The following is a 24,591-nucleotide window of genomic DNA, read 5'->3' as shown; positions in this document are numbered from 1 at the left end:
ATGTACCAGTCGATTCGGCATACAGCGGCGTCGAAATCGGCAGGCGGCCTGCTTCACCGGCCTCGCAGGAAAGCATAAGGCTCGGAAGGTTTGCGTTAGTTACCCGATTCTCTCCATAGATGGCGCTGGCGTAGCCGCCCGCCGGCCGGTCGTTGCCGTGCCGTTTACAGCCCCGGCGGTCACTTGCGACCGTCGTGGTCGTTATGCTACGTCTATCAAAGCACGACAGAAATGTTCACTTCATTTTTATGTTACTTTAGACATATTTTAGACCTAATGTTGAATTGGATAAATGACTATCGTGAATTGGCGAAATAGTCGAGTGCGCTCGGGAGCCATTTACAATAGCGAGGAACGTAGGTGGATTGATCTGAGTAACATATGACACTGCGTTCACTGTTGATATGAAGTTTATTCACACTATGTAGCATGAAGTCGGGTGACATGAGAACAAAGTGACTAACATACCTTGTGTACGACACATGGATGAAGCTAATGCTACTTTTTCATTTTGTTTCGGTAGGCCCGTTTGTTCAGAGCCTAGCCGTCCTGTCGGTCTGCGCCTGTTACAGCTGTGATTGATTCGGTGGTCAGCTTTACAGCCCTCTCGGTGGATTGGGTATGGCAGGGGACCCCCGTTTTGGAGTCTGTAGAAAGTCGCGCAACTCATCCTCGCTCATGTGTCGTACACAAGGGGGCTCAATGTCTCGGCCCTCGTCAACCGCTCGCTGCACGTTAACCAGTTCCATATAGTTGTTCGCTTGAACGTTAATTTCCGGCAGCCGGAAGTGCCGAATGGGCTGCTGCTGTGGCGGTGGGGGTGGCAGCTTTGGCGGCGGTCGTGGCGGCGGTGCCGGCGGTGGTGGTGGTGGTGGTGGTGGTGATGGCCGCCGCCGTTGCAGACGACGCTGCTGCTGTTGTGGCGGCGGCGGCGGCGGCGGTGGCGGTGGTGGTGGTGGCGATGGCCGCCGCCTCTGTCGCCGCTGCGCTTCTGCTGTGGCGGGGGCGGGAACGGCGGCTGCTCCTGTCGCTGCCTTTTTTGACGAATGCTCTGGATTAATAATCCAAGACGAATGCTCTGGATTAATAATCCAGAGCATTCATCAAAAAAGGCAGCGACAGGAGCAGCCGCCGTTCCCGCCCCCGCCACAGCAGAAGCGCAGCGGCGACAGAGGCGGCGGCCATCGCCACCACCACCACCACCACCACCACCACCACCACCACCACCACCAACGCCGCCGCCGCCGCCACAACAGCAGCAGCGGCGTCTGCAACGGCGGCGGCCATCACCACCACCACCGCCGGCACCGCCGCCACGACCGCCGCCAAAGCTGCCACCCCCACCGCCACAGCAGCAGCCCATTCGGCACTTCCGGCTGCCGGAAATTAACGTTCAAGCGAACAACTATATGGAACTGGTTAACGTGCAGCGAGCGGTTGACGAGGGCCGAGACATTGAGCCCCCTTGTGTACGACACATGAGCGAGGATGAGTTGCGCGACTTTCTACAGACTCCAAAACGGGGGTCCCCTGCCATACCCAATCCACCGAAAGGGCTGTAAAGCTGACCACCGAATCAGTCACAGCTGTAACAGGCGCAGACCGACAGGACGGCTACGCTCTGAATAAACGGGCCTACCGAAACAAAATGAAAAAGTAGCATTAGCTTCATCCATGTGTCGTACACAAGGTATGTTAGTCACTTTGTTCTCATGTCACCCGACTACATGCTACATAGTGTGAATAAACTTCATATCAACAGTGAACGCAGTGTCATATATTACTCAGATCAATCCACCTACGTTCCTCGCTATTGTAAATGGCTCCCGAGCGCACTCCACTATTTCGCCAATTCACGATAGTCATTTATCCAATTCAACATTAGGTCTAAAATATGTCTGAAGTAACACAAAAATGAAGTGAACATTTCTGTCGTGCTTTGATAGACGTAGCATAACGACCACGACGGTCGCAAGTGACCGCCGGGGCTGTGAACGGCACGGCAACGACCGGCCGGCGGGCGGCTACGCCAGCGCCATCTATGGAGAGAATCGGGTACCTAACGCAAACCTTCCGAGCCTTATGCTTTCCTGCGAGGCCGGTGAAGCAGGCCGCCTGCCGATTTCGACGCCGCTGTATGCCGAATCGACTGGTACATGCATTTAGCGATACATTGTTAATATTTTTTCATTACATTCATCATATTATTCAAAAACATGCAAAAATTGAGAAAACCGGAAATATTCAAAGAGCCGGGGCGGTCAAAAAAAAATTCGAATTTTATATTTTTTCCGCCGGATTCGTGATCAGCACCCCCGAATACGTTAGATTAGACCTGGGGAGCAAAACTTTTCGAAACTTTTTGCAAAACCGGTCACCCTAATGATATACTCATCTTTTATGAAGTTACCTCCATCCTGAACTTACTTCCGGCAGTACCTATCCGTCGTAAATTTCATAGTCTAGTTCTCTTCATGGCTGCCATAAAACATGCATAAACTGAAATAGTTATGGTGGTTCAAAGTCGCCTGTCGCATTTGAAGAACATCCAAGTCCTTGAGTTTGGCCTCCGCCCTTGTTTACTTTCCAGCAAACGCAAGAGATGTCTCAATGGCCTGTCAAACCCCACTTAGTCTGTGTTTTTGTTTCATGAGCTTGTCTTCAGTAAGGTATCCAGCCAAAGTGAGGTGTCAATGATAAGATCTGCAAACAAGGGGCTTTTAGTGGCTCTAGTTTACATCCCCAGACTGTTGTATTTTGTTCGTTATTTTCTTATGGTTCATCTTTATCCCAGCGACATTCTTTTATGCTATGTGGTATATACTTTTCAAATATCCGTTTTCTTTCCTCTCACAGAATTGCCGAAAAACGCTTCGCTCTCCCTTCTAGAAACATGGCGTCCAGACGAAACTTCCAAAACCAAGTCGCTCGATCGCGAACTTCTTCGCGTACACGACAAAACCAAAGACAAGAAAGACCGAAGCACGTGGGGCAGAGTACGCGCCATCGTCCAGCCGCGCAAATACAGCGCCAAAAAGAAATCGGGACGTGGCGGCGGTATAGGTGGCGCCAGTGGCAATGTGACCGACGGCGCAGTATCGGACGGGGCAACACTAGAGACACCTAGTGGCGACTTTGAGGGTTACGAAAGCTACACCAGCGTCGCTGACGAGGAAGACGAATCGCGACGTTTGCGACGCGCCGGCAGCTGGCGACGAAGGTCACAGGACGCTTCCCTGGAGCAGTCACGACGTCATTCACGAGACGAGAGTCATCCAGCGTCGGGTGAAGTCTCCAGACACGTATCTCGTGACGAGTCTCGTGAATCGCGCCCAGCTGAGGTGACACAAAGCACCAGAGAGGATCCGCAGTTGGAGGCTTCACGGCAGACGTCGCGAGAGGAGGGACGATTGTCTCCTCCCGACGTGTCTAGACAGGTTTCCAGGGAGGAGACGTCACGACAGTCGTCCAGGGAAGAGAGCCACGAAGGATCGGTAGGACAGGTGAGAGACCTAAGTTTGGGAGAGCGGGGAGTCTAACAAGAAAGCTGGGAGTGAACTATATTAATATCATTATTGTGACAAATTTGTGTCCGTTTGTCGCAGAATGTAGATGTTTTTGTCTAGCTTGTCGACTGTCGTATATGGTGACAAATCTATAATGGGCATATCTCCATGTGAAAATTTATCTGTTATTTCAATAGCTTCGAAGCTCTAAATTTGAACGAGCAATACCCAACAGCTTCTTAAACAAAAAAAGACTGATGTAATGTCTAGGTGCTTATTTTTTCCCGCAGCACCAGCGTTCAGCCTCGGCAGGCACCCGGCCGACCTACGAGTCTCAAACCAGCAGTCTGGGGCGAGAGAGCAACTGGTCCAAGGTGAAGAAGGCCTTCCTCACGGGACCAGCCACAAGGAAGGACCTCCAGCGGACTGGCCACGAGCTACCCGGTAGGTCAAGGCCAATCTCTTTTGGGGGTGAGTTTGTAAGTCTTTCGGGCTATTTACACCATACCATTTCAGGGCTATGGTCTGAAAGAAGGGTAATGCGGATACATTGGGCTGAGTATGACCAATCGCTACAGTGGCTAAGCCCATTTTGTTGGGCGGCAACGATAGTGCCTCAGCGTGACGGCCCACCGGCCACTCAAATTGAAAAGAACACTCCGGGATAGTATGCCACCTTCGGGTTTTCCCTCCACGGTGTCTACGCGGGGTGACCGTCGATCAGAATTCATTGCTGTGTGAAGTGAACATGGATGGGGGTTGTTCGTCCTGAGAATGCGAAACACGGGTGACAGCCATTCGCTAGCCGATTAGTCATAAAAAACGATTTTTTAGTAACGATGGAATCTTTCGAGGCTGATATAAAACGGCACCCAGGATAACTGAAATGAGACTTTTTATCTCGAAAACATCATCACTACAATCAAATAACAACACTTACCACATCGAGGAAACCGTCGTTTTTGGCATGAAAAAGTTTCCTTCAAATGGTTCCTTATTTACGCACCGGTAGGTATTCACTGATGTTTCTGCCTTTCACTGTGCTTAATTTCACATACATTTGATTACCACTGGCACTAACCGTTTTTCACATGTCATTTAACCTTCGCCCCAGTGGGGGGGGGGGGCATATGTTACCACCCTGTCACGTTTTTTGCGTGTAAATAAAAAACCGCGGCGCGTAGCGCCGCGCCGCTTGGGGTAGCTTTTGGTACATCAATTTTGGACAATGTGTGAAATTTTTGACCCCAGGTCATGTCAGGTCAGGTCACCAGGTCAAGTTAACTGACCAAGCCTAAGAAAAAGTTTGCAATCATGTCCAGCCTGCAGTGTTTGTCAGAAAGGTTTTAAACTTGGTGAATTGCATGATGTTATGGGCCCCTACAAGTTGTATATCTCGGATTTTTTATATCCGTGACCTAAGGTCAGGTCAGTGGCGTGACCTTTCCATTACAAGTCAATGGAGAAAAATGAAAATGCCTCTAGATCCGTGTGTACGCATAGGAACAGTCCAAATATTTCAGAATCATAATGATTTGGACAACCCGTGATGACCAAGGTGTCATTTTTGCTGATAGCCTCTAGAAAGGTCATCCGAGGTCACTTGAGGCTACAAACAGTTTTTTGCCAATAACTCGAGATTGGAAAGAGATAGAACACTGGGGATGGTCTCATTGTGTTTGTCTTGCCGAGACGCATCGACGGATATGCAACATGACCTTTTCCGGTCAGGTCATGACCTTGACCTGAGGTCAAATTTTCAAGTTGACCTTTCTAGGTCAAATTATAGTTCATTCGACGCGTCTTGGCGAGAGAAACACGATTCTGGCAATAGAAATGTCGTGGCTTTTTGTAGTCGAAAGTTATTGTCGAAAAACACTTTTTGTAAAAACAGCTATTTTTGGAGTTTTTGCCCTCTGGAGGCTAAACCGTTGACCTGAGGTCAATTTTGATAATGACCTTATCAAAAGACGAGTTCAAAAGCTATCGATTGCTGTTCCATGCGTTTTTCTAGCTACCATAGTTCCTGAGATAACGGCATGTTTTCTGAAAAATATAATGACCATTGGCAAATTTTGACCTTTGATGACCTCTGGTGACCCCAATATTGCTTTAAGATGAAAAATGACCGAAATACTTTCAAACGTACGCATTGAGAGCTATCGACTGCTTTTTACCGCGTCTTTCTATCCATCTTAGTTTTTGAGTTAGAGGTGGGTGGTAACATATGCCCCCCCTCACTAGGGCGAAGTTGGCTGAGACCGCCACTGGGGCGCGGGGTAAAGCTCAAAAGTTTCTCCAATGGATTGTTCCAAGAAATTCTCACTAAAAACAAATATAAACGCGAGTACACGAAAGCTTTGCACGCACTTCTGCAGGAGTGCACTTTTCCCCTCCCCACAACAACGGCAGCGTGAGACTGACGACACCGCCCGGGGCAAAGTTGATCAGCTGACTGCGTCCTTGCGTCGGCCGGAGAGCAGAGGGCAGCGCCACAATAGTTGTACGCCTACAAAAATACGACAAACTATGAATATAAAAATGTTATCAGCCGCAAGAGAAAAGAAGATTGTGTTGCGTCCAATCGGTCATCACCAAAGTTGCTTAGTAGGTACCTGTAAGAATTATATTGGATTTATTACAGTTTTTATGAAGCAGTAAATGAGTAGATCTCGTGCTTTTCTCCGATAAGTCATTAGGTAGGTACACTGACCATTGCTTCCAATATGTCGGCAGATTTCCACTGCATCCCATACATAAGCAACGGTGACTATGGCTAGGAGAACCACCCCATCATTATTTTTGGTTTTACTTCCTTGATCTGGTCTAGTGCTAGACATAACACCCATTAGCCCAGGGGCTCCAGCTGGGGTCAAGGGGTGTCTGTACGGTGTCCGCGCGGGTGTCTGCAGGGTGTCTGCGGGGTGTCCGCGGGGTGCCTGCTCCAGGGGGAGGTCGCGGGGTCGGGTGGATGATCCGCCGGCAGCCACAGACCGGGGGCCCGTCCCATTCCGTTGTTCGTCGGAGCTCAGCAGCCAAAGCAAACATAGTCGGTGGAGGCTGAACGCCGCCCCCTCCCACCCCCGCCGACAGGGGGGGGGGGCGACGACGCGGGGGGGGGGGTAACCGACGGAGAAGCTCCCGCGCGGCCCGACGCCTCGACCACGTTCGTTTACCACAGACCGGCGCCACGCCAAACTTAAGATGATCGCGACGGCCTCTCCGTGGTGATCGCTCTCAATTATCGTGGCGTTTTGCCCCTTCCTCGCGAGTGTGTCGAATCGTTGGACCCTGATGGTCATCAGCTGCCATGGTCATTAAAATATAGCTTAAATAATCCGTGGACCAGTCAAGAATTTTGAGGAATTATTTACTTCTCTTTTTCTGACGTCTGGCCTAAGAATCTTTTCGGATAGAAGCCAGACACATCCGTTTGACAATTCTGGCATTGGCTGGCCTTAGTCTGTCAAATGTCAGCCATCAGGCCATGGGTGGAGAATGTTTGAAAAAGTTACCCCGGCCGGCGAACGATAGTCATGGAAAAGACGGCATGCTCAAATAACATTTGTAAACGGTTATCAACAAACCCCTTTTCTGTTGATTGAAATAATGGACGTTGTGATTGCTGAATGATGAACACTTAAACTCTCAGTTATTTCTCAGTTATTCAAGGTCAGGCCAACAGGTCACATCAAGTGACCTCGCCTCAAGTTTCATAATGGTGTCGGGGGCCGGGGGCGTTTCTAGCCTTAGTCCCCAGTTGCTTTTACGTTTGTAGGTGAAACCGCGGCAAGCATTTGCGTGAAACTCAGTTAAGGCAGTTATAAATTATAGATTCAGCTATAATAAATCAGTTTCGCATCGTGGTTCTGAATTTCGCTCCCAAGTCACCTAGGGTCAGGCCATCAGGTCGATTTTGCTTAATAACCATGTTTTAACAGTCTGTGTTCATGGATCATTTGCAGAGCTTGGGTATTTCCTAAAAAGACGAAAGTTTCCTTTTTCACACAAAAATGTTAAATTTGACCGTTGTGGCCCTCTTGAAGCCAAGCGATTGGTAATTTCACTTGCACCTGAAATGTCGCTCGCGAATAGCTATCAAATGTTTTGTTTGCAGTGTTCTAGCTCCTCTAGATCACGAGCTATGAGAAAAGTTGTGAAAGCACGCTATGAAAGGGAAAATTTGACTTTTAATGTCCTGTGGTGATTTATTTTGTGCTGGCCTAAAATATGACGAAATTTTTCTTATTATGTTTAGCGTTCTTTCAAACGGCGCTGCCACTCCTCGCCACGCAGCCCAGCAGCCGAGTTTGAAAGGGCGTATAACGCCTACTCTACATCTCGCCTCAGCGTTTTCGATAGGGGCACCACTCTGGCGTGGTTCAAGTTTCAAGCCTTGAGCTCCCGCAGCTCTTCTACTTCTTCAATGCTACCCATTTTGTCTCATTGATATGACCCGTCCCTAGACCTGTTTTCTTGTGTGATGTTATTGTAACGTGATCTTACGATAACGACCCTTGAATATCGTTTTATTTTGCATGTTTGATCAAACTTGTCGCGCTCTGCGATGAAAATATTTAGTCAAAAAGTTCCAAAATCAAAATAAATAGATCTTCAAAAACTTAAAAGAGGTAGAAAAGAGTAAAGAGAGACACTTTTGTAGGTAGAACTCAGCTTTTTCTCGTTTGGAGACAGTTTTAAGGAATTACAAGAGTGAAAAGGTTACCCCGGCCGCGCCGGGGTTGGCTGAAAGTTACCCCGGCCACGGCCGGGGTGGCCGGGGTAGGTTCTCCACCCATGCATCAGGCCATGCCTGTCATGTGACAATCGCCTCTTCAACCGTTCAGCCCGTCCTGTTTTGATCTTGGAGCTGCCCATACCAACAAAAAAAAAAAAACTACTAGTTTCAACCCCCAACAGCCCTGAATATAGCTTCCTCGCTAGCATTCGTTTCCATCTTTTTATTCCTTTTCAGTATCGTTTCATTCTTCCCTTCTGCCATATTCCGAAATACATCCTTCGTCTTTCCATCTTTCTTCCTTTTGTCATTTTATATCATTTTACCCTTTCATTCCTCCATTAGTGCTTGCTCAAGCTTTTTGGGTTCATGGAATGGAATAGCTGGAATTTTTCGAACGACCAAAGCTGTAAAATATATTTTGTATTTCTGTGTCAACTGTCATGCGCACTTTCATACAATCTTCATCAGAGAAGCTTCTCTGTAAAGATAAGTCCTAAATTCAATTTCAGCATTTCCCAATATCCCACTTCCAGAACAGCAGGCTGAGAAGATAGAGCTTTCGGCAGGTCACCTCACAAGCATGGCGAGCGAGGAGACGTGGCAGTCCGTTGCGTTCTGCTATTTCGGGCAGCTGGTGCCTCGGTGGCACGAATGACAGCTGTGGAATACGTGGCATAGTGGCATGCCGGGGGACCCAAGGCGGGCAGTATTTCAACATAGCCCGTACCTAAGTGGGGCGTAGATTACGGCATGTGTCTGGGGGCAAACTGTGGAGAGCAGTGTGCCTTACGGTTCAGTGCACTTTACCCCATTCTTTCTCTATTATTTCTCTCTCTCTCTCTCTCTCTCTCTCTCTCTCTCTCTCTCTCTCTCTCTCTCTCTCTCTCTCTCTCTCTCTCTCTCTCTCTCTCTCTCTCTCTCTCTCTCTCTCTCTCTCTCTCTCCCTCTCTCTCTCTCTCTCTCTCTCTCTCTCTCTCTCCCTCTCCCTCTCTCTCTCTCTCTCTTTCTCTCTCTCTCTCTCTCTCTCTCTCTCTCTCTCTCTCTCTCTCTCTCTCTCTCTCTCTCTCTCTCTCTCTCTCTCCCTCTCTCTCTCAAGAGAAAGGAATTTTAGTTGAGCAAAATACTTTTTAGTTCTTTTTTCGAAGAAAACGACTTTGACCCAAGGAAGCTTGTGGAAAAGTCGTACTATCATAGAAATCTTATCTTACATGCAGATCTGATATATGCATATAATGAGATCTCTACGGTACTATGTATTTGGCAATGTATTGTTTATGTCTAGGTCTACCTAGGTACTTGTCTACAAAATACCAGCAAAATACCTCCCAGGCGCCATTCATCATTCCTGCAGTTTTCAACAGCATGCCATGCATGGGCGTAACCACCGGGCTGGAACGCTGGAAATTCCAGCCCATTTTTGGGATGCTGAAATGCCGCCCCCGGTAGAGAAAGTCTACAATTGCGGGACTCGCGGACTTCAAAACGAAGCAAAAAAAAAAAAACGGCACTGCTCGGTCCACTATACGCCTGACCTCAACGTACCGCTCGTCACTACTCGTGCCCTTTACACGCCGCCCCTCCCAGATGTCCTTCCGCCCCCCGCACCGACTCCCCCTCAAGTTCCTCGGAGCTCTCTATGTGCCGCCCCTCACAGAACCCCGTCGCCCTCAATGTGCCGCCCCTCCGCATAATGCTCTATCGCCGCTGTGCCGCCCTCCCCAGATGACTTGCCGCCCCTCCCCAGAGTATACCTCGGCGCTCTCTATGTGCTGCCCTCGCCACAACTTCCCGCCGCCCTCAATAAGCCGCCCCTCCCCACAATGCTCTATCGCGATATGTGCCCCCCCCCCCCCGAAGTGCCTCGGCGCCCTCTATGTGCCGCCCCTCACCACAAAACCCCGCCGCTCTCAATGCGTCGCCCCTCCCCACTACGCTTTACCACCGTCTGTGCCGCCCTCCATAGACGCCTTGCCGCCCTCCCCACAGTACCTCGGCACCCACTATGCGACGCCCCTCGCCACAACAACCCACCGCCCCTCTCCAAAATGTTCCATCGCAGTAGCGCCGCCCTCCCAAGGCACTTTGCCGCCCCTCCCCAGACGCCTCTCTGCCCTTACGTGCCTCCCCTTCTCAGAATGCGTCGAAACGTTTGATGATTCGCCCCTTCCTATAACGCTCCATCGACATCTGTGCCGCTCTTGGCCCGGGGGGGGGGGGTCACGCCTCCCCCTGGCAAATATTTGCGATAGCTCAGTCAGGGGTGCTTAACTTGCTGCTGTTAACATATACTAACTACGCATTGACTTGGCGAATTGCGATGAAACGTGTCCGATATAGGTGAACATCGTGCGGACCGGGGGATTCATAATTCCATGGCTAGGTATCACAGTTTGGTTGCTCCTCCTCTGAACATGCGCAAGTGCAGGACGTGCGCACGTTTTGGCGGGCTCTGTATGCTGCCCAACACAAAGTGTCACATTTTGGGCTCGATAACTCAAAGGGACTCGCCTAGCGAATTCAGCCCATGAGAGCGTCAGGTGAGACGCTCTGATCGCAAACAACCATCGAAGCCGCGAAATGGCCCTGTGTGATCGCTTGATGTGAGCCTTCCGGGCCAACGAGTAGTGTCCTGAGCGCGCAGCGAGACTCAGAGTCATCTGAAGCTGAGCACTTGGAAGAGTCCTCGGTCTACTGTGGGCCCTTGAGTGGGTGAGAGGTCTTTGGCTGGATCCCGTCCTGCAGGCTCACGCCTGGAATGGGTCCTATTTAAGCAGGCTCGAAAGCTTAGGGGCCATCAGAGGCCGGTGTGGGGCTCTGAGAGTTAAGCGTGGCTGCTTAAAAGTTGCGTACTGCTTTCAGAAGGCCTGTGCGTTGGGCACCCAAAGACCAGCGTGGTGCCTTAGAATGCCAGTGTCACGCCCTCAGAGATGCACCGGTCAAGCCCTTTGAGGTTCTCAGAGGCGTCGGTGTGGGGCTCTCACAGGCGAGTGTGTGATCCGTTGAGGTTTTGGCGTGATACCCTCAGAGGCCGGTGTGGTGCTGTTAGAAGCTGGTGGGGGCGTCCAGAGTCTTCAGCGTAGGACCCTCAGAGTCACCGGTGAGAACTCTCAGCGTCACCGGTAAGTGGCCGGACCGTGGGCAATGAGCCGGTATGGGACCGTCAGAGGAAGGCACCGGTGTGAGACTCTAAGAGACGTCAGTGTGAAGCCTTTACAGTTGCCCGTGTGATGCAATGGGTGCACTGGCGTGGCGCCCTCAGAAGGCCGGTATGGGATAAAAGCTTAGCGAGGTGATAAAGGACTTGTGTGGTGCCCTCGGTAGGACCCTCAGAAGTACCGGTGTAGGACCTTCAGAGCCACCGGCAAGGAGCCTTTGGAAGCATTGGTGTGGGGCCCTCAGAGGTATTATTGCTGACTGAGGCCAAAGAGGTGCCGGTGTATACCCTCAGAAGTGCTAGTGTGAGGCCCTGAGAGACGCTAGTGAGGGTCCTCAAAGGCGCCGTTGTGGGCCCTCAGAGACACTGGTGTGGGGCCGTCACAGACGAATGTGGGGCCCTTAGAGGCTTGAGCTGCTGGTCTGAACCCTTTACAAGCCAGCAGGGGGCTCTCAGAGACCAGCAAGGGGTCCTCAGACCAGCAAAGGGTCCTCATAGGCCGGCGCTACCTTCAGAAGCCCTGTGGGGTCCTTAGAGACCGGTATAATACTTTCAGACGCCGTTGGGCTACTCGAGAGTCGCCGATGTAGGGCAATCAAAAGTCACCGGTGGGTGGCCGCCAGATGCGCTGGTGTGGGGCCCTCAGAGGCGCCGATGTTGGGCCCTCAGAGCCGCTGATTTAGGTCCTTATGAGGCACTGGTGTGGGGCCCTCAGGGGTGCCAGTGTGGGGCCCTCAGAAGCACTGGTATGGGGCCCTCAGAGGTGGCAGTGTGGGGCACTCAGAGGCGCCGGTGTGGGACCTGCACAGTCGCCGGTGAGGCCCTTCACAGACGCCAATATGGAGTTCCTCAGAGACACAGGGCTATCAGAGGCGCGCATGGGGCCCTTAGAGCTGCTGTTGTGGACTCCTCATAAGCCGACAAGGGGATCTCAGAAGTCGATGGTGCGTTGAGGAGCCCTTTGGGGTCCTTAAACACCGGCGTGGTTTTCTCAGACGCCGCTGGGACCCTCAGAGTCACCAGCGTGGGGTCGTCCGAGGCACTGATGTGGGGCCCTCAGGACCGCCGATACAGGGCCTTTAGAGATACTGGTGTAGGTACTCAGAGTTGGGTGGCGTGTGACCCTCAGATACGCCGGTTTGGGACCTCGTAGGCGCCCGTGTGGGCCCTCAGAGTCGCCGTTATGGGGACCCTCAGAGAAACTTGTGTGGGGCTATCACAGACGGTTTGAGGCCACTAGAGGTGGCTGTAATAGGCCGGTAAGGTCCCTCAGAGACCAGCAAGGGGCACTAAGAAGCCGGCGTAGGGCTTTTATGGGGAACTTTGTGGCCACTTAGGGGCCCATGAGATGTCCTTACGAGCCCTGTGGGGGCACTTCTGAGTCGAAATATGACCAGAAATATGGCCAGTTAAACCCCAGCGGCCCATTGGCGCCACAGGGCCCCTCGTGCCCGTGTGGGGGACCTTCGAGACCGGTTTGGGCCCTCAGAGGCGCAGGTGAGGGCTATCAGTTGCCATGACGGGGCCCTCAGAGAAATTGGAATGGGAACATCACAGACGGATGTGGGGCCCCTAGAGGTGGCCCCTAATGGGCTGGTAAGGCCCCTCAGGCTGGTTAGGGCGCTCTGGCCGGTAAGGACCCTGAGGCCGGTAAGGGCCGTGAGGCCAATAATGGCCCTTAGAGACCGTTGAGGCCCCCTCGCTTTCGACGCCCATGGTCAGACTCAGATCCCATTGCAATTGAAGTCACCTGAATGAAGTGAACTATTGAGTGTGCCTGTCATTTATCAATCTGGTGCGACGTGCGTAGTAGCAAAGTCAAACTGCTAGCAACGGGCTGACCACCCATCTTACGTATGCATAGCTACCGCATGAAGTACCAAATCTCAAAGACCAGGTTGTGGCGTGTTCTCTGCGTGTGCCCCTTATGTACAACGTGTAGTCAGCTGATGAATGTTGAGTATTGTTCTTCTTTCCCAAAGCGGAAGTACTTGATACACAACAGTAACACGGTAAAGGCCCTCAAGCACTCACCTCCATGACTCCCAAAACATAAGTGCCGCCCTTCCCTTGGCATTTAATGCCGCCCCCGGAGGGCGTTATTTCCAGCCCATTTTGTAAGGAGTGGTTACGCCCCTGATGCCATGCCCTCCAAACCAGATTCTTCAAAGGGGTGCGAGTTCACATAGGCCCCAGAATGCCTCCCACTGTGTAGTACAAGACACGGGTCATGACCCCCCCCCCCCCCCCACACACACACACCTCAGACGCCGCACGTGCAGACGCGCTGAGATCAAAAGAGCCGCCTTCAGGGACGGACAGGCAGCAGACGAGGCGTGTTCGTTGAACGCTCCGCCGCCGCCATGTTTGTTTTCGCAGGCTAATGACTAGCCAATGGGCAGCTAGAAGAAAATGACGTCATTGGTTCCAGGAATGACTGAAAGGAGACGTTGTTTGCACCTTGGTGGTCTCTTTGAACAGGTCTGCTGTGAGATTGGAACGGGGCTCAGATCACATAGCGTTATTAAAATAAAAAAATAGGATAAGAGCAAGGTAAATGGTTAACGTCACCCAGGTGCACAGGCACTTGATTTTAGAAATCGTAACGTATATTTATCCAACGCATTTTATAGCTACCTGTGTTGTTCCATCGTAACAACTTCCCTGAGTCGGTTATGTAATTTATGACCCCACGGAGTTTTTATGAACGAAGTGCGGTCTTGCTCTGCCAAGCGGAATCGTTTGAAAAGAGGTCACCTTGCGATTAATTTCCGACTGCCCGAGGTGCCAAGAGAACGTGTTAAACAACTGTTGGCACTGTGCCAAATGCTGCGGCGTGAGTCGCCCGTTGATTTGGCTGAAGGACCATCCAGAATGACGTCCGGACAGGGTGCATGACGGCCCGACACGGTCCAGTTTGAGCTGGATGACGGGTCCAGACACCGTCAGTTGACAGATATAGTCGCCATTGAGAAACGTACGAACCTGGTACGAACCTGAGCGGAGTAGTCTGGAAGGTCAGAAGCGTCTAAATAACAAAAGAAAACAAAAGACAAATATAGTCGTCGTCGATGACGAATGTAGTCGCCCTGAATAAGGATCATATTCGCCCTGGATAACAGATATAGGGGACCTATTTTTTTATTACATTTTGATCGTCATTGATGTCATAATATAGCCGCTATGTTTGATGGAAGATGCAGTCGCAATAAAAAAATTAAAAATAGGTATTGAGGCGGCATTTCACATAAGATATGGTTCTTGCAGCGTGCTTCTCTGCCCGGTATGACCTGACCTCACACTGACCTTAGGAGCAACGTAACTCAATAGCTTCCCATTGCACAACCGTCTGAGCATCCTCACCAACAGAGAGGTATGTTTTAGCCTGTGGCGGCTTGTAGCTCGTCTTGGGAGGCTCGGAAGACAGGGAGGGGGCATGGGAGGGACTTGGCAGTCGCCACGGAGGCATCGGAAGTTCATGGGTCTAGCGGTGAGCCAGCTGATCATGTGGCCTTTTGGACAGCGGGGCTTTTGATCTTGTTTAGAGGCAACACATAACTTGCATCAGGCGGAAGGTCACGTGCCAGCACGACGAGAGGCCAGCGAGGGATATTGTTGATGCGGTGGTGTGGTGTTGAGACACTTGGCTCGAACTAAGGATGAAAAATACAGTCTGGAGACTTTTGATGATTTGTTTCTCCGCTTCATTACACCCACTACTTCCGCCTTCTACACTGGAATTTCTGAGCCACGCCCTAATGCCGCTTGCGTAGCAGCTGATCGTAGGCCAACCTCCCCTCCCAACATAAATAGACTCTTCCGTTGACTGTGCCCTCCCCTCCAACAGAAATAGACTGCCCCGCTTCCGAGTCGGAAGCGGGCCGGTCGCGCGAGGCGCCTGCCCGGCTGTCCGCGTCACCCGACTCACCTAGTTCTCCCACCGACCACGGTGTCACTGGTGGCGCCACCGTCGCCGACCATGTCACCGAACTGCAAAAGAATCTCAGCGAAGATTTCAGTAAGAAAATGCAGGTGAGGCAATGCATCACTACGAATCCCAACGGTCCGTAGAGAGCGCTCTGGCCCCCGGTCTCAATGAAAATAAACCCGCCTGGCTCCGCGGCTCCCAGTGAGTCTAAATATACCGCACTGCTGCGAGTGGGAAACCATTCAAGGTATATATTTAGTCTCACGATGTGGTGTTTCATCTCTGCCATAACCTGTCTTGGATAGACGGAAGTGCGCACTATGGCGTGTGTGTGATGAGTTTGACCGCAGACTCGCAGGTGCCCAACATGTGACAAGGCATGCGGGCAGAACAAATGCGTAGTCGAGTAAGATGGATCGGGAGCATTTGAGTGTCCGGAGGTCATAGGCGACCCAGATATGATGCCATGTCATTTGGCGGTCTTGTGTGTTTATAGCTGACTCAGTCCGACGGCCCCTGCCAGTCCGGAGAGGAGACTCGTGAAATTAATGAATTTAAATATCTAAAGCATAGCTCAAGATACTAATAGTGTAAGAGGGTGGACATGCATTTGATATATATTTTCCTTACATTGCTGCCTAATTTCATTAAAAAATTGTCTTGCTTTTACAACGAAAAAAAATGCGGAGTGATCTAACAAAAAAAGAGATAAATTGCACAGAACACTTAGGAGGCGGCATCTGTCCAGTTTTTTTTTTATTAAGAAATACATTTTGGCGAGTGTGCCTCGCAAAGAAGCAGTCGTAAATGCGTGCTCTATCATCGTTGATCTCCTAAAATCACCCACAGGAATGGGAGCGGAAAAGGAGCGGCGGCCCGTGTCGGGTCGCCGAGGAGCATGAGGCACGCCCAGAGCGAAGGAGCCGTAAGGAGGAGGTCGAGCGCCAGCGGAAGGTCACTCAGGTCAGTCTAGTTAACATAACACCCGGAATGTCTCCACATTACAATATGACATCCTTGGCTATGTGAGTTGTGCTTGCGGTTTTTGGATTGAATAATCGCGAAATGTCAATAAATCATCATCCAGATCTGTCGTGCCTTACGCTTCTCGAGACGCCATGACGCAAGGATATGATGTGACCCCTCAGGCACCCTAGGCCATGACCTGTGACCTTGAAGATGCGCCTACCCTGATCATGCCGCAGGTACAACATGAAGAGCAACTTCCTGCGGAATTCCGACGCCGTCTTCACGAGTGGGAACGCAAACAGCGCGAGGGTAGCGGTCGCCGGAAACGAACCGAAGATGGTGGCCATCCGGAAGTCCGGCGGAAGCTCACCGACCAGCCGGAAGTCCGCCGGAAGTGCACTGACCAGCCGGATGTCCGCCGGAAGTGCACGGATGGAGAGCGACGCCGCGGGAAACATGAGAGTAGGGAACACGGGAGGCAACACGCTACAACACCCCAGGTAAGGAAAGAATGGGAAAATTATGGGGAAAATGGAACAAAACCTTAGTGCATACCACTAAAGGCGGTTCGGTATTTGGAAATCTGTTAGATGAATCGAGTTTTCTTTTGGAGAAAAAATGGTCTATTCGACTTATTAGCTAACAACGAATGAACATTTCCCCTTTTATAAATCGATAAATTATATAAAACAATAATCGTTTCCCAGAGATCTATTTTTCAGTTGTTACCTGTTGCGGGTACTAACTTTACTAACAAGATATCAGGTGAGTCCTTCCACTGTTGTTTCATCTTCCGCAGGCGGTGGAGGAGGATCACCTTCCAGCCGAGTTCCGTAAGCGTCTCACCGAGTGGGAGATCGCCAAGGCACTGGCCGGCAAGTCCCAGCAGAACGTGGAGCAGCTGCAGAAGCACCTGCCGTCAGAGTTCAACAAGAAGTACGAGGAGTGGAGGCTCAAGATGAAGATGGCAGAGGTGAAGGCCGGTCATGGGGCACCATCACAGGGACAGGTAGGCGGAATAGTGGAACCTCATTGTTTTCAGGTAAGAAATGCTACATGTCCGAGTGCAGAGTGGAATGTAGTTCTGCCGTGCAAAGGAAAAAAAGGGTGAGATCCTGTCTGGCCAAAAATTGATTTCACAGGAGGGACGAAAAGGTTGTCGCGACCAAAAATGAGTTATAACTTTAAAGTGCCACACGTCAGAATGACGATTTTGGTACCAAACAAAACGTCATGTTTCAATGTTTCTTCTGATACTAATATAATCGTGTAATGTTTTCTTAGATAAGCTTAAAATGCCTATCTTTTTTTTCCTTTGTAACTGGCTTGCGAAATTTCCAACAAGCGGTGTGGAAAAAAGCCGTCAGGTGATCAAGCGATTTCACGGCTTTTTGCCACGAACTATTAAACATTTGGCGGTGTGGAAGAAAAGGGTAGACGCGTAAATGAATGAATGAATGAATGAATGTCTGGGTTTAACTAGTGTTTGACCTAGCTTAAGGGCGGGCGGTTGGTCTCATTAAGTTGATACTGGTAGGACGCGGACGTGGTAGACATCATATTCGTCCGACGAATAATACGCAATTAGTCTGCATGCCTAGATGGCTGCATATTGCATCCTAGGTTTGGGAAAATGCCATTTTATCATAGCTGATAGTCCGTAATTACCTACCTATTACATGTCTTAAACATTAACCACATTAAACCTTATACAGAATTAAACAAAATAGTTCGTCATTCCTGTATTACGGAATCCTGCTAAAACATCAAACAGTCGACACGAATACAAACATTCAAACATTTCAGCCATTTTCCGTAGTATTGACGGCTATAAAACATCAAAACAGTCGATACAAACAGTCGACACGAATACCTACAAACATTCAAACATTTCAGCCATTTTCCGTAGTATTGACGGCTACAAACATGAAAACAGTCGATACAAACAGTCGACACGAATACAAACATTCAAACATTTCAGCCATTTTCCGTAGTATTGACGGCTATAAAACATCAAAACAGTCGATACGACTACAAACTGAACACCACTTCAAACATTTCACTGGTCAGCTCAGCCATCTTTCGTGTTATTGACGGCTAGGCAGCAGCCTATCCCATCAGGTCACGGACGTTTGTCCCGTTGAGGGATAGCCAGAAGGCGGTCTTATGACCATCCATAAGAGGTGTTAGGTTGTTGATGATTTTGGCCAACTTTTCCTTGTTAACCCCCCTGGGAGTCGTTCGCCTCTCTGGCTGCTCACATGGAATAAAAGTTGTTTTGAAAAGGTCGTAAGCCGACCACTTTGGGTGCCCATGGACAACCTTCACGTACAGTCGGTCGTCGTCCCGCCGCACCTGAACGACCTTTATTTCCCGCAGGAGCGGTCGCTTCTCCTCATCAGCGAGACGCTTCAGCTTCGTAGCGCTCACCCCACTGCTGACATCGAAAAAATCTCCCGGCGCCATCACATGCACTGAGCCCGCCATCTCACATGCCACAACGTAGTCCCGAAAGTCTTGCACACGCACACTAGATTTTGAAAGTTTTTTGCTCACCACCTGGTGCACCGCATCAGCAGACATACTAGTATGTCCCTTCTCTAAAAACTTGACTGTGATGGTTTTGACTGCAAGATCGCTCCTGTTGACACAATTTTGAAGAGCCGAGAGCAAGGTCCAGTTTTTGTTTTGGGCAGAGCAGTTATCTGCCCAGAAGGTGAACTGTTTCGTGTTGTGGTTCAGCTCCACGAACTTTATGAATGTTGAAGCGACGTCTGGTGCATCTCGGCCAGACACGCCCTCGTGCCACAAGACGGACACAGCCCCCTTTCCTCCCAACGGCGCGAAAGTCTCGTTGTAAGTTACAAGTCGCGGGGTGAATACGCACACTTTGTGAGGGAGGATGGGAAGGAGAGCGACCCTCATCATGTCCACGGACACAATCAGGTGCGACTCTGCTGACGCTGTGGTTTCGCGGTCTCGGGCGTACTCTGCCCTAGCCTGTTCGGCGCGATCGTGGTGGGCGGCGTGTTCCTGGCACGTGCTGCACGACTCATGTTCAAAGCAAGTTTTCACGTGGTGGTCAAATGCAGTACATATCTCGCACTCTTCTTGGCCTAAGCGAGCGAACGACACGTTGGCACTTCGCAGCGCTTTGCGAAACCGCTCGTAAGAGCAGATCTTGCCCTTTTCCTCCACAAGCTGCTGGTACATCACAGCTGCGTTGAGGTCCGGTGCGAGATATCGGCGTCTGGGGGCGTGCAGGTAGCGGTAGTGCGGTGCCATCGGACGGTACCGCTCAATGTGCCGCTGCAGCTCGTCCTCGAGTCTGGCTGCCACCGGGTTTGCCGCGCGCCCCCGCCTGTCCTGCTTTGGGATGAGTCGTCCCACGGCAGATATGATCGGACCGTCATTGTTCGCTGCGAAGCCGAGGGTTGTGAGACAGAACTCCTTGCACACCCTTCGATCGACCTGTTCTCCAGCTACAGGGAGACGGTAGGCGATGATGCGCCGCTTGGCAGATGCGGTGTTGGTGAGTGGTGGGCTGTCAGTGACAATGGGAGTAATGTCTCGCACGTGAGTGGCGTACCACTGCATCCTAGCCTCCCTTGAAAGTGAATTGACGGCCTCGTTGATGGCCTGGCGTTGTTCTTCACTGAAGTGAGTGGCACAACCGAATGAGCACGTGCGATTGCTGCAGGCAGGAGGCATGGGACGGACTGCATGCTTCTGTTTAAAGCCCAGAATTTGGTGTTCCTGAGTACGAGCTCGTTTTTTTGCGCCCGTGTGACTGCCCACCGTTGTCGGACGAGGAGCATCGGATGCCCCATCTACTGAGGAAGAAGCCCCGTGGGTGCTAATCGAGGCAGCGTCAAGTCCATCTCCACCGCAGTCCATGGACCGTGGGTTCGGGTCGTCTGGATCGACATTTGCGGTGTGTGCTGTCGGAAAGCCTCCCCAGCTAGACGCATGAGCGGCGCTACGTGGGTGGGGCGGGGCCATAGGGGCCATGTCACTATCACCTGCTGCGCCGGTACCAGAGGGACCAGAGGAAGCAATCGATAGGTCAGCGAGGGGTACATCGTTGAATGACGACATGTCACTGCCGGACGTATCCAGGAGTCGCAGGAAATCAAAAGGTCCCGGATCAACTAGGTCATTTATGTCAGTCAGACCAATCACGTCATGAGTCGCGACCTCTGTCGACACAGCCCAGGGGTCTTGCTCCCCGACGAAGGTCCCCTGCTCTGCGGCTGGGGTCCCGCCCTGCTCCGCGGCTGAGGTACCCTGCTCCGCGGCTGGAGTCTCGCCCTGCTCCACTGCAAAAGTCCCCTGTTCCGCGGTCGGGGTCCACTGCTCCGCGGCAGAGGTCCCCTGGCCACCGGACGGGGTCACGCCCTGCTCCGCGGCAGAGGTCCCCTGGCCACCGGACGGGGTCACGCCCTGCTCCGCGGCCCGCTCTCCAGCAGAGGTCCCGTGCTCCGCGGAAGAGGTCCCCTGGCCACCGGACGGGGTCACGCCCTGCTCCGCGGCCCGCTCTCCAGCAAAGGTCCCCTGCTCCGCGGCAGAGGTCCCCTGGCCACCGGACGGGGTCACGCCCTGCTCCGCGGCCCGCTCTCCAGCAAAGGTCCCCTGCTCCGCGGCAGAGGTCCCCTGGCCACCGGACGGGGTCACGCCCTGCTCCGCGGCCCGCTCTCCAGCAGAGGTCCCCTGCTCCGCGGCAGAGGTCCCCTGGCCACCGGACGGGGTCACGCCCTGCTCCGCGGCCCGCTCTCCAGCAGAGGTCCCCTGCTCCGCGGCAGAGGTCCCCTGGCCACCGGACGGGGTCACGCCCTGCTCCGCGGCCCGCTCCCCAGCAAAGGTCCCGTGCTCCGCGGCAGAGGTCCCCTGGCCACCGGACGGGGTCACGCCCTGCTCCGCGGCCCGCTCTCCAGCAGAGGTCCCGTGCTCCGCGGCAGAGGTCCCCTGGCCACCGGACGGGGTCACGCCCTGCTCCGCGGCCCGCTCTCCAGCAGAGGTCCCCTGCTCCGCGGCAGAGGTCCCCTGGCCACCGGACGGGGTCACGCCCTGCTCCACGGCCCGCTCTCCAGCAGAGGTCCCGTGCTCCGCGGCAGAGGTCCCCTGGCCACTGGACGGGGTCACGCCCTGCTCCGTGGCCCGCTCTCCAGCAGAGGTCCCCTGCTCCGCGGCAGAGGTCCCCTGGCCACCGGACGGGGTCACGCCCTGCTCCACGGCCCGCTCTCCAGCAGAGGTCCCCTGCTCGGCGGCAGAGGTCCCCTGGCCACCGGACGGGGTCACGCCCTGCTCCGCGGCCGGGTCGCAGCTGCCCGCCGGGGAGAGCACCTGTACAAAAAAAAGTATTTTTTAATCGATATCCATGACAAGTCAAATCATTGATTGTACGAAATATCTGCAAGCATTATGAAGGAAACGAAAAATCCGACACTCCCATAACCAACTGAAGGAGCGGGTCTTAATTTGCTATTATTTTTCTACCGTAGTGTCTTGAGTTGCCAAAAATATGCCCAAACACTTAGTGGAATATTACTCGTAGATTGTGTTGATGTAATGAACAGCATAAGAATCAAAATTTGATGCGATTTATCGCTTTATTAAGCTTTAATGGGTAAATCTCCAATGCCATTTTACATCAGTATCTTTGACCGCTTTTGCTGCGAGCCTTCATGCAGCTTACAAGTTACAGGTTGATAATGTCACGAACAATTAGCTCTCTCACCTGACTCAGGGCTGCTGAATCAAGGACGGGACAGGAACTGCTTCCGGCAGGATCGGTGAGGTTGTCGGACACGGGATTAGATGACCTTTGCCGTTCACGTACAATCGCCAGCGGCATATCATCATCCGGAATTTCTGCACCGAACACATTTTTTTTTGTCAGTCTCCTGAACCACTACGCATTGCCATTTTGTCATTAGCATAGCATAAGCGACATATCATTTTTTCACACGTAACCTTCTCAAAGGCGCTGCAGCTCTGCATTATTTTTATACATTCCATGGTGCTCTACACAATTGAATTGGCTACTCCTGTAACCCATATCAGCTAAAATTTGAGGATTTGGCATGCCTTTCATATCGGGTCAATGTCCCTTACCTTCCACAAGGCTCTGGCGAGTCTTGGAGCTCTTGGCCACCGCTCCAAACCACTCCCGGCCTCCGTGCCTCATTCGCACCCGCGACCCAACAGCGATTTCTTCCTCACACTTCAGTGCATTCAATGGCGAGTAATGTGACTCACCAGCGGTCTTATCTTCCCAAATCACTCGAACGTGTACGACTCCTCTCCTTCGGATGAAATCGGAGCCAGTCGGCGCTTCCGAAATCTTCTTGCGTTTTTTATCACACTCAGCGGATGAGATTGATTTGCGTTTTTTACCCATATTTGTAAAAAGGCAGGGATAAAGGCACCAACTCGGGGAGAATTGCTTCGCTTTACGTTTGATTAGCGCGCCAGACGTCTGCCAGCCGCCCGCGCGTGCTGTTTACTACGCGTAGTACGGCGATGTGTAAGGAGGATTTGGTGGGTTTTTAAATTGGCGGGCTAATTGTCAGTAAGCTTTTGCGACCTAACATTATGAAAAATGCTTGTGCAATCGTGCTCACAAACTGTAGTGCTATTTCATTGTCTGAATATCCAAATATGCCCTTAAAAACTGTCAGTCAATTAAAACTCGCCAAATGCTCTTCACCACAGGCACTCTCAGTCCCGGAGCACGCTTTATCTCACCCTTTTTTTCCATTGCATCGCCAGCACTCTAGATCATGGAAAAAAAGGGTGAGATTTCACGGCTTTTTTCCACACGACCAAAACCCAATTTTGTGTGGCATTCCAACTCACGGCTTAATGCCAACTTTCAAATTTAGATTTTCGGCATAAATTTTTATTCAATAATGCTTATGAACTACACCATTGAATTCGCCTCGAAAAGAGCTTTCATTTGATATAAATATCAAAAAATGTATTAAAATCACCTCACCCTTTTTTTCCTTTGCACGGCAGAGTTAGCATGGGCGGAAGACTGTCTCATTCATCGTCGGTATTCTAGTTTTTTTTTAAACGTTGTGCACCGACGATCTTTTCTGTCAGTTGTATAGAGGTCTGTCCACTATGATTTACCCAACATGATGATACCCAAGATGAGCAAGGTCTTTTTCAATCCAGTTGCACTGAAAGCCCCTTTTCCGAAGCCGAACCGCTGAGTCTTTCCCAATGTGTCGCAGGTCAGTCCGGGCAGTCAGAAGCGGAGGGCGGCAGAACTGCGCCGTCAAACCAGGACCAAGGACCTCCAGTGGCTGGAGCGGGAGCTACAGAAGGTCAGCTACGGCATCGAGTCGCTACTCAATGCGTCAACTTGCATAGTCATTAGATGACGCTCATGATTATCGATGACAATTACAAATATAAGTACAAATAAAATTACCAATACTACCACCTGTCGATGGCAATCACAAATACAAGCGATGGTTTTTGTTGTGTGAGTTGCACAACGCAGTAACAGCGTACCATTACCGCCAACAACCGATCGGTCCATGAGCAACAATTGATCATTCTTATGTGATGTTAACGTCGTTGTGAATTTGTGTTTTCTTTTCTTTTCAGGTTGAAAGAGAGAAAACACGGCTAGAAAGAGAGCGGGAGAAATATTTGGATCGGGAGGCCAGGTGAGGATATAACTGCTTTTTACGAGCGAGCGAGCGCAGCGAGCGAAGCGAAGTCTTTTCAATATAACGGAAAAATCTCAGTATGAGCGGCCCGGCCCGGCCCGGCCCGGCCCGGCCCGGCCTGTAACGCTTTTGAGAGGCTTATATCTCAGCAACCGCTGGACCGAATGGCCTGCGGTCTTTTTTGCTGGGTAGCCCCATCCCTTGTACCCCGTAATTGACTACTTTTGATACATCTAAGTGACCGCCGTGGCACGTGCCACGTGAAAAGCCAAGGGTGTTCAAGCAGTTTTGCAAAAGTAATGATTTTGAGAGGCCCATATCTCAGCAGCGGCTTGAGCGATTGTCTTGCGGTCATTTTTATAGGGTAGCTGCATCCCTTCTACCAAAGGTCGGATACTCTTCATCTATGTGAGTGACCCCCACTGCACGTGCAAAATACAACAATAAGAGGTGCCAAATTTGTTCCCATTTCAGTAACTCGGTAATTACTAGGGCGATTTCGCTGAAACTTGACATACAGGTAGGCACCCACCAGGCAATGCATTCCCATGTGTTGCGGTTAGGGTGCTACTGCACGTGCGCACGTGCAGGGGGCGTTTCCAGATCTC

The 24,591-nt window shown here is 51.4% G+C and overlaps 1 protein-coding gene across 2 annotated transcripts in view; it reads left to right on the top strand.

The window, feature by feature from the left end:
* The window catches only part of LOC122375160, a 47,386-nt gene that overhangs the window by 4,079 nt on the left and 18,716 nt on the right, over positions 1–24,591 (top strand). For both annotated transcript variants that reach the window (XM_043354390.1, XM_043354389.1), the window contains exons 3-10: positions 2,857–3,503; positions 3,797–3,950; positions 15,249–15,433; positions 16,179–16,292; positions 16,535–16,798; positions 17,098–17,307; positions 23,540–23,632; positions 23,919–23,980. In XM_043354390.1, the coding sequence (XP_043210325.1) occupies positions 2,857–3,503; positions 3,797–3,950; positions 15,249–15,433; positions 16,179–16,292; positions 16,535–16,798; positions 17,098–17,307; positions 23,540–23,632; positions 23,919–23,980 (1,729 nt within the window). The remainder of the gene's footprint in view (positions 1–2,856; positions 3,504–3,796; positions 3,951–15,248; positions 15,434–16,178; positions 16,293–16,534; positions 16,799–17,097; positions 17,308–23,539; positions 23,633–23,918; positions 23,981–24,591) is intronic.

This window comes from Amphibalanus amphitrite, unplaced genomic scaffold (assembly GCF_019059575.1).
Source record: "Amphibalanus amphitrite isolate SeventyFive unplaced genomic scaffold, NRLGWU_Aamphi_draft 001786F_arrow, whole genome shotgun sequence".
NCBI classification, from domain to species: Eukaryota; Metazoa; Arthropoda; class Thecostraca; order Balanomorpha; family Balanidae; genus Amphibalanus; species Amphibalanus amphitrite.
The sequence above is the reverse complement of the archived record's forward strand: the minus strand, read 5'-3'. Positions and strand labels throughout refer to the sequence as shown.